This window comes from Erythrolamprus reginae, chromosome 9 (genome assembly GCF_031021105.1).
Source record: "Erythrolamprus reginae isolate rEryReg1 chromosome 9, rEryReg1.hap1, whole genome shotgun sequence".
NCBI lineage: Eukaryota > Metazoa > Chordata > Lepidosauria > Squamata > Dipsadidae > Erythrolamprus > Erythrolamprus reginae.
The window spans coordinates 24083647-24100725 of NC_091958.1; the positions used below are offsets into that span (position 1 = coordinate 24083647).

Genomic DNA, 17079 nt, shown 5'->3' on the forward strand with positions numbered 1-17079 from the left:
TGTGGGTTGAGAGGAAAAAAATGGCATTTCTGTTTTGTGCATGTGATTTTCACTTCTTAAAATGGCTTTCAACTCCTGGACATGAGCCTCTATCCTTATGAACAGCGTCAGGATATGACCCGACTTCACATTTTCACCGAGATTGAAAATACACACGTACAATTTATTTATTTATTTATTTATTTATTTATTTATTATTTAGATTTGTATGCTGCCCCTCTCCGTAGATTCGTAGACAATATATGCTATAAGACTGTCATATACATTAAATCATACCAAAATATTATGACAGTTATGACAATGATTATGGATTACAGAAGCCAGAGAAAGAAGCATCTAAATTACAATATGTAATAGTAGTAATTTTTATTATGGTCACAGACTTGCACATATTTGACTACAAAAAGGCATTATTTTGGGGGCAGAGAAATGGAATATCTTATCACTTTGGGAGGGAAGGAACCCTTGAAGGTATATTACTGTACTTTCTGTAGGAATTAATGCAGACAAGCAGAACAAGAAATGTGACTATGCCAAAGCTAGTGAAACTAGCCATAGTGTTGTTTGGTTTCCTGAGAAATCTCTATCATCTGGGGAGAAAAAAGATGATGAAGAGGCTTTTGCAAAGTAATCAAACTGAATTAAGTTTCAGGAAAAATACCCATTGAAGATACTGAATATGGAAAATGGAGGAAGCCCTTCCTTGCAATGACCTTCACATAGTTTAAATTAGGATCCAGTCTGTGTTGGTCACTGGGGTCAGAGCAGTGGAGGGATTATTATTATTATTTTGCTATGGGTTCTGTGGACGTGGCTTAGTGAGTGTGGCAGAGGAAGGATACTGCCATTCAGAGATGGCATTTGCTAGTACTAGGTACATAACAGCGGGTTTGACAACATACAAGCAAGCTAACAATGAATGCTTGTATGGATTGACACAATATGGCTAAACTCTAAATCAGGGCTAGTTGAATTGGGCAGTGGGTTTTTTTATTATTTGTTTGTTTTGTCAAGTATGTATTGGTGGTATACAAAGATATAATAATATTTAGATACATGATACTAGTAAAAGAAAAAGGAAAAATTAGGACAGGGGACAGAAGGCACGCTGGTGCACTTATGCATGCCCCTAACTTATCTCTTAGGAATCGGGAGAGGTCAAAAGTGGATAGTCTAAGGGTAAAGTTTTGGGGTTTAGGTGATGATACTACAAAGTCTGGTAGTGAGTTCCATACAATCATTCATTGTTACTTGGTTACTAAAGTCGTATTTCCTGCAATAACCCTCTTTTCTGGGCAGCAACACCCAAACAGTGTCATTGACTTCTTCTGGGAGATTTCTCCCAGTGCATCCTGACCCGTATGATTTCCTGGTGGTGTTCCATCCTAGCTCAAACCAGATCTAGCCCTGTTCAGCAATTTCAAACCCAGCTGCAGGCTGCCCTCTGCTGAGGACAGCACAAAAGCTCTGCCTTGGTGCTGCATAGGTGCCCGCATAGAACAGTTCGCCCTCATTTGGGGGTAGAATTTTTGCGTGGCCTCCCATCCCAGCGGTTCCCAGACTGGGCCCTGCCAATCAGGACGTTGCTTCCTGCAGAGAGAAAAAAAACCCTCCATTTGGTGCTTTCCAAAACAGCGAATCCAAATCAGGCCCAACTAACTTCTCCATCCTAGGAATCCTTTCAAAATAGGAGGGTGGAAGGGGCTGAACCCACCTCCAGCTTCTCTGGGAGTAGTATTTCGGGAGGGGAAAGGCGGGGGCGGACGGGCTGTGTATTACTTTAGCGCCTGTGAAAGAGGTTGTTTTCCTCGGCCCCCTCCTCGCAGGCCCGGTTTGCGGCCTGTTGTGGTTTCCATAGCAACGGATCCTTCCCTCGCTTAGCGGGTGGCCCCGAGAGGCCCAGGCCAGCCTCCGACGACTTTGCCGCCGCCGCCGCCATGCTCGTGCCGGTCTTCAGCCTGAAGCTCAGTCACAAAATCCTGCCCCGCGGCGTGGCGCTGGGCAGGTACGACGGGACCCACCCATGCCTGACGGCGGCCACGCAAGCCGGCAAGGTAGCCCGACTCCACCCGGGGACCTGGAGCGCACGGGAGGGGGAGGCCCCGGCCTTGCACGGGCGCCCTCCGCCCCACTTGTGCAGCCCCGCCGCCGCTTCCTGGGCGTGTCGGGCAGCGCGGGGGAGGTAATTTTATGTCGGTGGTAATTCCCCTGCCTGTGTTTGCATTGACCTATTTATTTTTTGACTCAATAAATATAAATCTTAGGTTTATGCAGATTACAATGCACATTTTATAAATGATACATTTGCATTTTATAATTTGCACGCCAAAACAACCAGACACAGACTTCTACCCCCACCCCCCTGCTCCCCATGCTGCCACTGTGTTAAAACAACTAATTCCCACAACACTGTCTATGCCCTGGGATGTTAAACCAGCTAGTAGGGCTGTTCTTGCTTATTATTCTCATCTGTCCTACCATCTATTTCCTTAAATTCTGAATGACTATAACTTCTTGTATCTCATGATTTATGTGTATTCTGTTAGTATTCTGTTAGGATTGCTTTTGATTGCTTTAGTATTCTATGAGTATCACTGAGTATTGTATCAGTGATTTATAGTGATTGTATTTTATGATTATGATTGTCACTTGCCACTTGTATGTACAGTTCACTCCTTTCTCCTATTCCATTCCATTCTTATTCTTACCCCTACCCCCATTCTATAAAATGGATGGGAGATATGAAATGTAGTCAGCATTCTTCAATTTCAACCAGTTTTAGTCAATCTCAACCCTTTCTGGGAAATGAAGTCGACACCACTGGTCATGTTGGCCAAGGCTGCTACTTTGTTTTATGCCCATTTATGCCCATTAAATGGGTTTGTGGGGATGGACAACAGTATAGAGAGAGGGTCAGTGGGCAATGCACCTTCCAATTCTTTTTCCATAGATGTGATGCATGCAACATGCATTTGAAAGGGGCAAAGTACTGATTAATTGCACCTTCTATTTTGACCTGTTTCTGGCAGAAGCCCCTGGTCCTCATATCACCTTCATATTTGTCGTATATGTTAACAAATGATGATATATATAATCTACAACAACGAGAACAATTTATTAGTTGATCAGCTTGTCTCTAGAAGTTGTGGGTGCTCCATCTTAGGAGGTTTTCAGGAAAGATTGACCAGCCATTTGCTAGGACAGTACTGTATACTACTAGACCCTGGAGAGCTCCTACCGAGGAGCTCCGGGAGTTGAAATGGCAGAAGAGATGTCTAGAGAAGCAATGGAGGAAGAGTAAGTCCAAATCCGACTGAACACTTGTAAGAGCTCATATTAAGACTTACAAAGTGGCGCTCAAGGCGGCAAGATGCGCGTATCATGTCGCCTTGATTGCATCAGTGGAATCTCGCCCGGCCGCTCTGTTTAGGGTGACCCGCTCCCTTCTTAACCAGGGGGGAGTTGGGGAGCCCTTGTAGAGCAGTGCCGAGGATTTTGACACATTTTTCGCTGATAAAACCGCTCGGATATGGGCGGACCTCGATTCCGATTGGATAACAGAGTCGACTGATAACGAGGCAGTCGAGGTTACTGGGGCCTGTCCTTGTCCATCTGTCTGGGAAGAGTGATCTGGTGATACCTGATGAAGTGGACAAGGCCATTGGAGCTGTGAGTTCCGCCACTTGTTTGCTGGATCCGTGTCCCTCCTGGCTGGAAGGTGACACGGAGCTGGATCCAGGACATTGTCAACGCTTCTTTGGGGAGGGGGTCCTTCCAGGGTTCACTACAAGGAGGCACTTGTGTGCCCCCTCCTCAAGAAGCCTTCCCTGGACCCAGCCATTCCCAACAACAATCATCCAGTCTCCAACCTTCCCTTTATGGGGAAGGTTGTTGAGAAGGTGGTGGCGCTCCAGCTCCAGTCGTCCTTGGAAGAAGCCGATTATTTAGGCCCTCAACAGTTGGGTTTCAGGCCCGGCTACAGCACGGAAACTGCTTTGGTTGCGTTGATGGATGATCTCTGGCGGGCCCAGGACAGAGGTTTATCCTCTATCCTGGTGCTTCTTGATCTCTCAGCGGCTTTCGATACCATCAACCATGGTATCCTGCGCTGGCTGGAGGGTTTGGGAGTGGGAGGCACTGTCCTTCAGTGGTTCTCCTCCTACCTCTCTGGTCGGTCGCAGTCGGTGTTAGTGAGGGGTCAGAGGTCGACTTCAAGATTACTCCCTTGTGGAGTGCCTCAGTGGTCGGTCCTCTACCCCCTGCTATTTAATATTTACATGAAACTGCTGGGTGAGATCATCCAGGGGCATGGTGTGAGGTATTATCAATATGCTGATGATACCCAGCTGTACATCTCCACCCCATGTCCACTCAACAAAGCAGTGGAAGTGATGTGCCAGTGCCTGGAGGCTGTTAGGGTCTGGATGGGTGTCAACAGACTCAAACTCCACCCTGATAAGATGGAGTGGCTGTGGGTTTTGCCTCCAAAAGACAATTCCATCTGTCCGTTCATTACCCTGTGGGGGGGAATTACTGACCCCCTCAGAGAGGGTCCTCAACTTGAGTGTCCTCCTCGATCCACAGCTAACATTAGAGAACCATCTTTCGGCTGTGGCAAGGGGGGGCGTTTGCCCAGGTTCGCCTGGTGCACCAGTTGCGGCCCTATCTGGACCGGGAGTCACTGCTCAAAGTCACTGATGCACTCATCACCTCGAGGTTCGACTACTGTAATGCTCTCTACATGGGGCTACCTTTGAGGAGTGTTCGGAAACTTCTGATTGTGCAGAATGCAGTTACGAGAGCAATCATGGGCTTTCCCAGATATGCCCATGTCACACCAACACTCTGCAGTCTGCATTGGTTGCCGATCAGTTTCCAGTCACAATTCAAAGTGTTGGTTATGACTTATAAAGCCCTTCATGGCATCGGACCAGAATACCTCCGGGACTGCCTTCTGCCGCATGAATCCCAGCGACTGATTAGGTCCCACATAGTCGGCCTTCTTCGGGTCCCGTCGACAAAACAGTGTCATCTGGTGGGAGCCAGGGGAAGAGCCTTCTATGTGGCGGCCCCGACCCTCTGGAATCAACTCCTCCCGGAGATCAGGATTGCCCCCACCCCCCTTGCCTTTTGCAAACTACTTAAAACCCACCACTGCTGTCAGGCATGGGGGAATTGATTCCCCCGGGCCGTTCCGTTTTATATATGGTTTGTCTGGGGTGTATAACTGTTTTATATTAAGGGTTTTAACTGTTTTTTTAATCACTAGATTTGTACTGTGTTTTGCTGTTGTAAGCTGCTCCTAGTCTCTGGAGAGGGGTGGCATACAAATATAATAACCAAATAAATAAATTAAAATCACCTGGTTAATCGGGGATTGAACTAGAAGATCATTGAACCATAGAGTTGGAAGGGACCTCCAACGGGTCCAACCCCCTGCTCAATGCAGGATTCATTAAACCATCCCAGAAAGATGACTGTCCAGTCTCTGTTTGAAGACGAGCCCATTACCTCAATGGCAAAGTGTTCCACTGGTTTATCACCCTTACTGTTAGAAAGTTTTTTCTGATATCTAATCTAAATCTACTCCCTTGCAGTTTCATTCCATTGTTTCTAGTCCTTTCATGTGCTAATGAGAACACTCCGGATAAGACGGAGTGGCTGTGGGTTTTGCCTCCCAAGGACAATCCCATCTGTCCGTCCATTACCCTGGGGGGGGAATCATTGACCCCCTCGGAGAGGGTCCGCAACTTGGGCGTCCTCCTCGATCCACAGCTCACATTAGAGAACCATCTTTCAACTGTGGCGAGGGGGGCGTTTGCCCAGGTTCGCCTGGTGCACCAGTTGCGGCCCTATCTGGACCGGGACTCATTGCTCACAGTCACTCATGCCCTCATCACCTCGAGGTTCGACTACTGTAATGCTCTCTACATGGGGCTACCTTTGAAAAGTGTTCGGAAACTTCAGATCGTGCAGAATGCAGCTGCGAGAGCAGTCATGGGCTTACCTAGGTATGCCCATGTTTCACCATCACTCCGCAGTCTGCATTGGCTGCCGATCAATTTGCGGTCACAATTCAAAGTGTTGGTTATGACCTTTAAAGCCCTTCATGGCACTGGACCAGAATACCTCCGGGACTGCCTTCTGCCGCACGAATCCCAGCGAATGATTAGGTCCCACATAGTCGGCCTTCTTCGGGTCCCGTCGACAAAACAGTGTCATCTGGTGGGAGCCAGGGGAAGAGCCTTCTCTGTGGCGGCCCCAACCCTCTGGAACCAACTCCCCCCAGAGATTAGAACTGCCCCTACTCTCCCTGCCTTCCGTAAACTCCTTAAAACCCACCTTTGTCGTCAGGCATGGGGGAACTGAAACACCTCCCCCGGGCATGTACAATTTATGTATGGTATGTTTGAGTGTGTGTTTGTTAGCAAAATGGGGTTCTTTTAAATATTTTAAATTATATTTGGATTTGTTATAAATTGTTGTGTTGTGCTGTGAGCCGCCCCGAGTCTGCGGAGAGGGGCGGCATACAAATCTAAATAATAAATAAAATAAATAAATAAATGCTGACCCCTCTGCTCTGTGACAGCCCTTCAGATATTTGTAGAAAGCTATCAAGTCTCCTCTCAGTCTTCTCCTTTGCAGACTAAACATCCCTAGATCCTTTAACCGTTCCTCATAGGACATGGTTTCCAGACCACTCACCATCCTTGTAACTCTCCTTTGAACTTGCTCTAGTTTCTCAAGGTCCTTTTAAAATTGGGCCCCCCAGAATTGAACACAGCATTCTAAGTGTGGTCGTACCAAAGTACTGTAGAGCGGAATCATTACTTCACGTCAGCGAGATCTTCCAGATCCCTTCCAACTCTAGAATTCTGTATCTACTATGCAGCTGATGCCCATAGTGGTGGACACTATTCCTCAAAGAGATATTATCTACTGAATTCTCCTTTGACCTGCAACCAAATCTTGCCTCTCTGAGAATGAAGCCTGTGGTTTCTGGTTGGCTTTGGAAGATTTCTCTTATAATAATAATTAATAATAATAATAATTTATTGGATTTGTATGCCGCCCCTCTCTGCAGACTCGGGGTGGCTAACAACAACAACAATAATAAATAAACACAACATGTACAATACAATAATAAAAAACAACTAAAAACCCCTATTATAAAACCAAACATACACACAAACAAACATACCATGCATAATTTGTAATGGCCTAGGGGGAAGAGCTATCTCAACTCCCCCATGCCTGGCGGTATAAATGAGTCTTGAGTAGTTTATGAAAGGCAGGGAGGGTGGAGGCAGTTCTAATCTCCGGGGGGAGTTGGTTCCAGAGGTCCGGGGCCGCCACAGAGAAGGCTCTTCCACTGGGGCCCGCCAAACGACATTGTTTAGTCGACGGGACCCGGAGAAGGCCAACTCTGTGGGACCTTATCGGTTGCTGGGATTCGTGCGGTAGCAGGCGGTTCTGGAGGTAATCTGGTCCATTGCCATGTAGGGCTTTAAAGGTCATGACCAACACTTTGAATTGTGACCGGAAACTTATCGGCAGCCAATGCAAGCCACGGAGTGTTGAAGAAACGTGGGCGAATCTTGGAAGCCCCACAATGGCTCTCGCAGCTGCGTTCTGCACGATCTGAAGTTTCCAAACACTTTTCAGAGGTAGCCCCATGTAGAGAGCGTTGCAGTAATCGAACCTCGAGGTGATGAGGGCATGAGTGACTGTGAGCAATGACTCCCTGTCCAAATAGGGCTGCAACTGGTGCACCAGGCGAACCTGGGCAAATGCCCTCCTCGCCACAGCCGAAAGATGATGTTCCAATGTCAGCCGTGGATCGAGGAGGACGCCCAAGTTGCGAACCCTCTCTGAGGGGGTCAGTAGTTCCCCCCCAGGGTAATGGATGGACAGATGGAATTGTCCTTGGGAGGTAAGACCCACAGCCACTCCGTCTTGTCTGGGTTGAGTTTGAGTTTGTTGACACACATCCAGGCCCCAACAGCTGGCACATCACTTCCACTGCTTTGGTGACTTATCTCTCAAGAATAAGCAGGTTGCTTCCCAGACACTTTCAATTGGGGATACTTGATATGCAGGAAGACTTTGGACTCTACATTATTTTGGAATTATTGTGATTTGTGGAATTGATCATGAAAGGGTTTGTATTGCTGCTAAGGCTTTGTTTAATACCAACAGGTTTTTATTCACAATCCTCATGGACGTGGCCAGCACACGAGTATGAACCGCTTGGCACTGAGTACCCAGGATGCTGATATTTCTTTGCTGAACATCAATGAAGCTGTCAGTTGTTTGACTGCAGGGATGCTGAACCCTGATCTTGGCTGCGATTCTCTCCTAGTTGGCACGCGGACCAGTTTGTTGGCGTATGATGTACACAACAATGCAGATTTGTTTTATGCTGCGGTGAGTTCATTCCCCCCCTCCCACACCAGGATTACATATCAACAGCTGAATTTTTAAATTGTTGCAGTGCTCGAATACACCATCACTGAATTTAACTTTAAATTTACCTTTTTTCCATTTCACATAATTTGTATATGCGGAAAAATGATAAACTTTGCAGAAAATGTGGAAGCTTCATAGAGGCTTCCATCACTAATTAGTGGGGAATGTATATCTGGATGGTGGCATTTGAAATTATTATTATTATTTTTATTATTATTTATTAGATTTGTATGCCGCCCCTCTCCGTAGACTTCGGGGCGGCTCACAACAATAACAAAGACAATGTAAAAACAAATCTAATAATTTAAAAAACACTAAAAGCCCCATTATTAAAAGCAAACACACACACAAACATGCCATGTATAAACTGTATAGGCCCGGGGGAAATGTCTCAGTTCCCCCATGCCTGATTGCAGAGATGGGTCTTAAGAAGTTTACGAAAGGCAAGGAGGGTGGGGGCAGTTCTAATCTCCGTGGGGAGCTGATTCCAGAGGGTCGGGGCCGCCACAGAGAAGGCTCTTCCCCTGGGTCCCGTCAAACAACATTGTTTAGTCCAGGGGTCCCCAACCACCGGGCCGCGGACCAGTACCGGGCCGCGGGGCATGTTGCACCGGTCCGTGGAGTCAGCAGCTGCCAGTCCTCCTGCCGCCGCCCCCTCCCTCCAGTGTTTCATCTCCCGCTGGGAAAGAGGCCTCGGGAGGCAGGTTCTGCCGGCCACAGGGCGATGGACGGGACAGAGGGGCGGGAAGGACCGGGAGGCTCAAGCCTCTTGGCTTCTGCCGTGGCACGCCTTTGCGATTTTGGCTGGGGGGGGAGGCAGGAGGGCCGGCCTGACCCCCTCCCTCCAGCGCTTCACCTGCCGCCGGGCAAGAGGGTTTGGGAGGCAGGTTCTGCCGGCCACAGGGCGATGGCGGGAAAGAGGGGCGGGAAGGACCAGCACCCCCATGCTTAATCCCGCCCCCAACCACACCCCTTTCCGCCCCCACCGGGCCATAGAAAAATTGCCTTGCTGAAACTGGTCCCTGGTGGAAAAAACGTTGGGGACCACTGTCGATGGGACCCGGAGAAGGCCCACTCTGTGGGACCTAACCGGTCGCTGGGACCGGGACTCAATGCCTTCGCTGTCTCACCCAACATCATCCAGAAATCCTTTCACCAATGTCATGACATGTTTCTAAACATAGACTTTGTTCTGGAAAGCTACCTTCTTAAATACACAGCAACAGAAATAGCATTTAGACTTATATACTGCTTCATAGTGTTTTTACATCCCTCTCTTAGCGGGTTACAGAATCAGCATATTTCCCCCAAAATCTGGGTCCTTATTTTACCCACCTCGGCAGGATGGAAGGCTGAGTCAACCTTGAGCTGGTAGAATCTCTGCCTCAAAGATTCCTCATTGTCCTGACTCTACGGGGTGGTGCTCATCTCTGTTGCTAAGCCAAAGAGCCGTCTGATGATGATTCTGGGGTCATATGGTCGGCATTATTAAATGCTGAAGGTGCACGGAATGCTGTTACCTTCCCACCAAAGTGGTCCCTATTTTTCTACTTGCATTTTTACAAACAGTTTTGAACTGCTAGGTTGGCAGAAACTGGGACAAATAATGGGAGCTCACCCCGTTATACAGTGCTAGGGATTTGAACCGCCGACCTTTCTGATTGACAAACTCAGCGTCTAAATCACTGAGCCACTACATTCCCTTTTTCTTTATAGGAAAGCAGTAAGTCAGTGGCAAACGTATTCAAAGAAGACATCCATCATTACAGTGATCCCCCGATCATTGCGGGGGTTCCGTTCCAGGACCCCCCGCAACGAGCGGGTTTTTGCGAAGTAGCGCTGCAGAAGTAAAAACACCATCTGCGCATGCGCAGATGGTGTTTTTACTTCCCAGCAGCGAGGAGCCGAAGATTGGGGTTTCCCCGCCGCCCACGCAAACTCCTCGCTGCTGCCGCGCCCGCCGCTCGCCCGTCCTGAAAGGGAAAGCCCCCCCAGGCCGGCTCCGATCCCCCAGGCTGGCTCTGATCGTTTTAAAACAGGCGCAGGGCTTCTCCGCTGACTCCTGGCGAACTTCCCCGCTTTAGGAGTCAGCGGAGAAGCGGCGCGCCTGTTTTAAAACGAACGGAGCCGGCCTGGGAGGGCTTTCCAGCAACCCCCGAGCCCGGGTTGGGGGCTCGGGGGTTGCTGGAAAGCCCTCCCAGGCCGGCTCCGATCGTTTTAAAACAGGCGCGCCGCTTCTCCGCTGACTCCTGGCGAACTTCCCGGGCGAAGGGCGAAGGGCGGGCGAAGGGCGGGCGAACGGCGGGTGGCCGGGCAAAGGGCGGGCGAGCGGCGAACGGCGGGTGGCCGGGCGAAGGGCGGGCGAGCGGGTGCTGGGGGGGGGGGCTTCGCCCTCCCGCCAGCAAGAGGGGGAAGACCCAGGGAAGCCGCCCAGCAACTGATCTGCCCGGCGCCATCTACGCATGCGTGCCCATAGAAAAAAAGGGCACGCATGCGCAGATGGTGTTTTGACTTCCGGGTTGAAAAATCGCAAATTAGCCTGTTCGCAATGGTCGGGGACGCAATAACCGGGGGATCACTGTATCTCAAAACATGTGAGAAATTTCAGAATATTGTAGTCTCCCTCTCCTGTAAAGCTAGCTTACATTCTCTTTTTCAAAATATACAATTATCTTCTTTCTGAGCTTAACTTTTTTTGTTGCAAACATTTCAAAACCCACCTAGATAACATCCTTAGTGTGAGTGTGGGATTTACTCCCTGTTTATATAAAAATAGTTATCTCTTCCACTGTTGATGCAAGTGATTTTCTCCTTGGTAGTTTCAAGACATTGTTTTCTGTTTGTTTACTTGGTGTTAATTTCTATTTATCTGGGGTGTTGCCTCTTCAATATGTCCAGGTTTTTTTGTTTCCTTCTTAGCTTGTTTTATTGTCTTGAATGGTGTGTAAATATGATTTACTGTATTTTTCGTAGTATAAGACGCAACTTTTTCCTTCCTAAAAGAGGCTGAAAATTTGAGTGCGTCTTATACTCTGAATGTAGCTTTTTTCGAAGCTTTTTTCTCCAGCCCTAACTAAGTGCTAACAATCTTCCCAGCTCTTACTGGCTTGGAAGTTCTTTCATTGTTACCTTCTGCGAAGAATGTTTTCCAAGCCCTAAGTCTTTGCAGGGGTTTTTTCATTGCTCTACTTGTTCCGAGTGTTTCTTTCCAGCCCTAACCAGGTGCTAATGATGTTCCCAGATCTTACAGGCTTGCAAGCTCTTTGTTTGTTACTGTCTCCAAATAAGGTTTTTTTAAAGCCCTAACCAGGGGATAAAATAATGGGCTGAAGCTGACCAGACTAAGGACACTAGCCAGATAAATGTCTGGTAAGCAGATTCTCTCCCCCCCCCCAAATTTTCCTTCCCAAAAACTGAGGTGCGTCTTACACTCCAAAAAATACAGTATTTCTATGTTTCTGTTGATAGGTGCTTTGAATTTCCTAGTGGTTTCTAGTGGTCTGGCAGAGCAAGGCACTGTATATGAGCACTCACTTGCATTGATAATGTTACCTAGTAGGGAAGTGAAATGTCTGAAAGCAGAAACTAAACTCAGACTGCACAGTTCAACTCTGAACGACACATATTCTCTCCTGTGAAACAAACCCACTTTGCAGGAAATGCTTGCTCATTGCTTGGATATTATTATGAAATTACTAAATTCTGCAACTGTATTTAGTATGCCCTAATAGAGTATTATTTTAATGGGACAAAATCTGAAGTGAAATAATACAGTCCCAAGTTGTTAGGAAGCATGTTTTATGTCTTCAAAGGCATTCCAAATTACTTTGGTTGGAATGGGGAAATTAGACTTCGTTTTTATTTTTTTCAATTCATAATTGAATGGTACACACCAGCTGGCTTTTGGCATCATTAGTGGATGACAACGTTAGATCAATGTGGAGTAAGTCACCGGAACTCTCTTTGTTTGTGTTTTAGGCTTTGCCTTGCTCAAAGACTCATTCAACATTTGATCCAAGATTGTTTCTTCAAAGGGACAACAGTAATTTTCTAGTCCCCTTCTATGAAAGAAGCATTAATGATAGTTTTGTTCTTGTCGATTTCCTCTCTGTCTGGAAATGGCAAAATACCATTTATTTTGCCTTGATTAAATGCCTTACCATCAGCCTTGCTAACGGGCAGTTATCAAACTTTTCTCCAGTTTTTTAAGATAGTGAAGGTAGAAATGATATGCTGCAGGTCCCCCTCCGTGCCTATTTTACAATATTTTTGCCTTTTAAAAGAAATCTTCCTGAATCATATTGAATACTGCAAGTTTAACTTTGCATATCCAACCCTGAGCATTTCCTGGTGATTAACTTTCATCCAGAGACTGATTGTTTGCAAGCGATAAAATATTCACGTAATCTTCGACTTATAATCACAATGGGGACCAACATTTCTGTTGCTAAGGGAGACATTTGTTAAATAAATTTTGTCCAAATTTTTACGACCTTCCTTGCCATCATTCTTAAGCAAATCACTGCAGCTGTGAAGTTAGCTGTTAAGGGAATCTGGCTTCCCCACTGACTTTGCTGTTCAGAAGGTTGTAAGAGGGAATCACATCACTCCAGGAAACTACCGCGTCATACATATGAATGAGCTGTCAGGTGTCCAAGTTTTGAACACGATTCCCTTTACAAGGCACACCTGGGGATGGAGTTTAAAGGAGAGGCAATTGAGAGGGACCTTTGTCTGGAACAAATGCTGAATTCATGTGGTGTTGGGTGTGGCCTGGATTCCTGGCATTCCTCATGGCTGGATTATTGTCATGCTTCTGTGTGCTTATCTTGTCTTGGCGGAATTATTGCCATGAATTCTTTGCTTCTGGGACTCCTTATCTTGCCCTGCTGGAGTGATTGATTGCAGTCATTCTGCTTACAGAGTTTGGACTGGAGTAGGTTGGTAGGAGAGCTTTGCTCCAAGCCAGAGAGTAAAAGGGACGTTGGAGGCAGAGTTGGTGCCAATAAAGCGACTCATTCTCTGGCTGTGTTGCTTTCGTGTCATACTCCGGGGCTATGACATTACACTATATTTGTCAGACTCTGCTTTACTACATTGCTTGCTTGCCACCGCTGTCATAGTAATGCAGGAGGGGGTAGGTTAGATATTTGGGAGGTTAGGTATTTGGGATGGGGTAACCATGCTGGTGGTTGTCCTGTTTGTATTTAAATAAATTGCTTGGGAGGAATTTTCTCATAGATCAACCGCTTCAATGGCCCAGATGTGGAAGACCAGACATCCTGTGACATGGAGATTGGATGAATTGCCCAGTGGCGTAAATTGCAAGGGTTTGGGGTTTCTTTGTATACTGCTCAAAAAAAAATAAAGGGAACACTCAAAGAACACATCCAAATCTGAATGAATGAAATATTCTCATTGAATACTTTGTTCTGGACAAAGTTGAATGTGCACAACAGCTTGTGAAATTGATTGTCAATCAGTGTTGCTTCCTAAGTGGACAGTTTGATTTCACAGACGTTTGATTTACTTGGAGTTATATTGTGTTGTTTAAGGGTTCCCTTTATTTTTTTTGAGCAGTGTATATGAATTTTATGCACCTTTAACCTCAGAACTTGCTTTCCTTTTGTTGCTATTCTTGTCTAGTAAAAGAGGTCATCTCTGTCAAATAGAGTTAGGGTCTTTCTTTCCTGGATTTTGAATGGAAGCACACCTGACTATTATGTTTGTCTTTAAAAGCATTCTCTGAATTGCTCTAGCTCTAGAAATTGTGTATAAATGTCTGAATGCTCCAATTTATCTCACTTTTTTCCCCATTGGTATTTTTATTTGCATGTAAATTGATTTCTCTGTTGTTTCCCCGCAGGTTCCTGATGGAGCGAACTCCATAGTTGTAGGAACATTGGGAGACATTTCTTCCCCCTTAGCAGTTATTGGCGGAAACTGTTCCTTGCAAGGCTTTAATTATGAAGGGAAAGATCTCTTCTGGACGGTGAGTGTGCATACATTATAAGGCTTTATTTATCTTCCTAACAAAAACTATTATTATTTCTGTTTTATAAAGGGAGCCCTCTGATCATTTCAAGATTAGACATGGAGTATTAACTTGCCAAGGTTTGTGGGATTTCGTAGGCAGGCATGGTGGAGGGAAAGGTTGCATTGAAAGTCCTTTCCCATCCAGAGCGCCTGACCTTTAGAGCCTTAGTCTTCTAGTCCTCAGGGATTTCCCTGCAGAGCAAGGACTGGAGAGATGAGGGGGAAAAGATCTCCAAGTACCTCTGGAGAGGTTCAATGTTATGTGAGCCAGGTGCTTCCAAAATTGGCAACTTTAAGACTAGTGGAGTTGAAGTCCACAAATCTTAAAGTTACCAAGTTTGAAGACCTCTGCACTAGACCAATGGCTCCCAATGACCCACACCCCACAGGGAGGCAATTTGATTTTTAACGAGGGCAATTGGAACTTTGTTTAAACCATGTTAATGGCCTTTCGGGGCCAGCGAATGGGCGGGACCTGGCAACATTCGCTGTATAAGACACACAGAATTTCCACCCATCTTTTGGTGAGTGAAAAGTGTGTCTTATACACCCAAAAATACGGTACATAGTGATATGGTTCACGCAGTATGCTAGGAGTTGGAAATGGAGTTAGAAATATGTGGTCCAGTGGAAAACCCAGCCATTTTTTAGCAGATATGTGACACCAGGATATTTCATGGAGCCACATCATGGATTATTTGATTGGTCCTGATTTGCTACGAAAACCCAAAATATTTAAAATGTTGCCTGAAACTAAACAGTTTCCACTGGAAGTTTGGCAGTCCCCTTTGGTTGAGCAGAGATTAGATTCTCTTCTTTTGACCTACTCACTGCATGTTTATCAATGACATTTATTAGGCCACCCAACCCTGAGTGTTTGGGAAAGAGAAGTGTAACATTCAATCAATGTTATGCATTAGTAAAATATAATATAAAAAGTTTACTTAAAATATTAAAAAGTCCTGGGATCACTGATTGCATACATTTTCAAATTCTGGTCTCTAGTTACAGCTAACATGCACGTAATAAAGATAGATTGATATTTTTCTGCACAAGGTATATAAATTCAGCATGATGTTACTTCTCTTTTGTCAGATTAAACTAAGCAATACCTTTTAAAAAAATACAATTATAGGTCACTGGTGACAATGTTCGCGCTCTAGCCTTCTGTGACTTCGATGGTGATGGGAAAAAAGAGGTACGTTTTTGGCAGGTGGCATGTGCATGAACTTATATTTCCTTTTTTTAAATTATTTTTATTATTATATATATATATATATATTAAAAAAATTGTACATAAATAATAAAACAGACATACAAATAGACAAGTAAAAACAAAACAATAACTGAAACAAAACATATAATTAATTACAGACATTTGGGAAAAATAATTTCCCCACTCTTTCAGACTATTTGATCAGAGATCAAATTCCACTTTCCACTTTCCAGAGCCTCCAGGAGGTCCGCTATTCTCCCTCCCCTTCACTTACCTGGCATCCAAAACAGACCGCATGGAGACTCCTGGGAGGGACAGGACAGGGTGGGCGGGGCCAGTCAGGAGTGAGATTTGGGGGTTCCCTAAATTATCGCTAGAGGATCACCCGAGCCTGGGCGAACCTGGAGCAATCCACCCCTGATTACAGCAGTGATGGAATGGTTTAGGGTTGAAGACAGGTTTGAAAATTATAATCACCCTTATTGGAACAGATGGAGTTTTGAAAAATATCTCAATGAATGCTTTTACATTTTCGATTGAAGAAAATATCCAAGTGTCTAGTCCTTAGAAAAAGGTCCCTGAATGGAAACCCACGAGGTGTCAAGGTTTCAGGTAGCATCCAAGCTAAGTCAGAGTCCAAACAGAGTCCAGTCTCAAACAGAGACTGGACAGTCATCTTTCTGGGATGGTTTAATGAATCCTGCATTGAGCAGAGGGTTGGACCCGATGATCCTAGAGGTCCCTTCCAACTCTATGATTCTATGATTCCAAGTCAAAATACTTCTCAAAGTTCCAACTTATTGCAGGAGCCATCCTGGCACCTACATTGGGAAACTGAATCTCTCACCCAGTTGAAAGTTCACCTCCCTTGTCCCCCACCCACAGACTTGTCACGTTGCCCACTCCGATTGTGCCAGCGTGGCCAGTCCTCCTTCCGCTTCCGCCCAGGTGGGTGGACATAGGATGGCTTTGAGCCACTCAAAATAATGTTTTGTGGCTGCATCTGTTCCCTCATGAAAACCACCCCTCCCAAGTTCCCATGAACATCAGGCCTTCTATAGACAGTGTGGCAAACTGTAATTTATCACCAACTTCTGCACCGGCTTGACACGAGGTCCTCTAAATTCAATCCGAGCACACACCTTCCTTGGTTTCAGTGTGTGCATTACATCCTTCTTTAGTTTTGAGGGCCAGAACCTTTCCTGTATGTCCCTGGAGACGAGACGTTCCTTGTCTGGCTACTTGGGATGACATGCCCTGAGGGTTTTCCCAGCCCAGCCGCCTCCCAAACCAAGAATGCAAGGCAATTTGCTGGAAGGGGCATGCATGTAAGAACAAAGAAGGGCTCTCGTGGGGCC

The 17079-nt window shown here is 46.0% G+C and overlaps 1 protein-coding gene across 1 annotated transcript in view; it reads left to right on the forward strand.

Moving 5' to 3' along the window:
- The first annotated feature begins 1689 nt into the window (after nucleotides 1–1689).
- The window catches only part of BBS2 (Bardet-Biedl syndrome 2), a 42425-nt gene continuing 27035 nt past the window's right edge, over nucleotides 1690–17079 (forward strand). Inside the window, exons 1-4 of the mRNA XM_070760497.1 lie at nucleotides 1690–2054; nucleotides 8200–8427; nucleotides 14336–14461; nucleotides 15641–15703. Coding sequence (XP_070616598.1) covers nucleotides 1938–2054; nucleotides 8200–8427; nucleotides 14336–14461; nucleotides 15641–15703 — 534 coding nt within the window. The 5' untranslated portion in view covers nucleotides 1690–1937. The remainder of the gene's footprint in view (nucleotides 2055–8199; nucleotides 8428–14335; nucleotides 14462–15640; nucleotides 15704–17079) is intronic.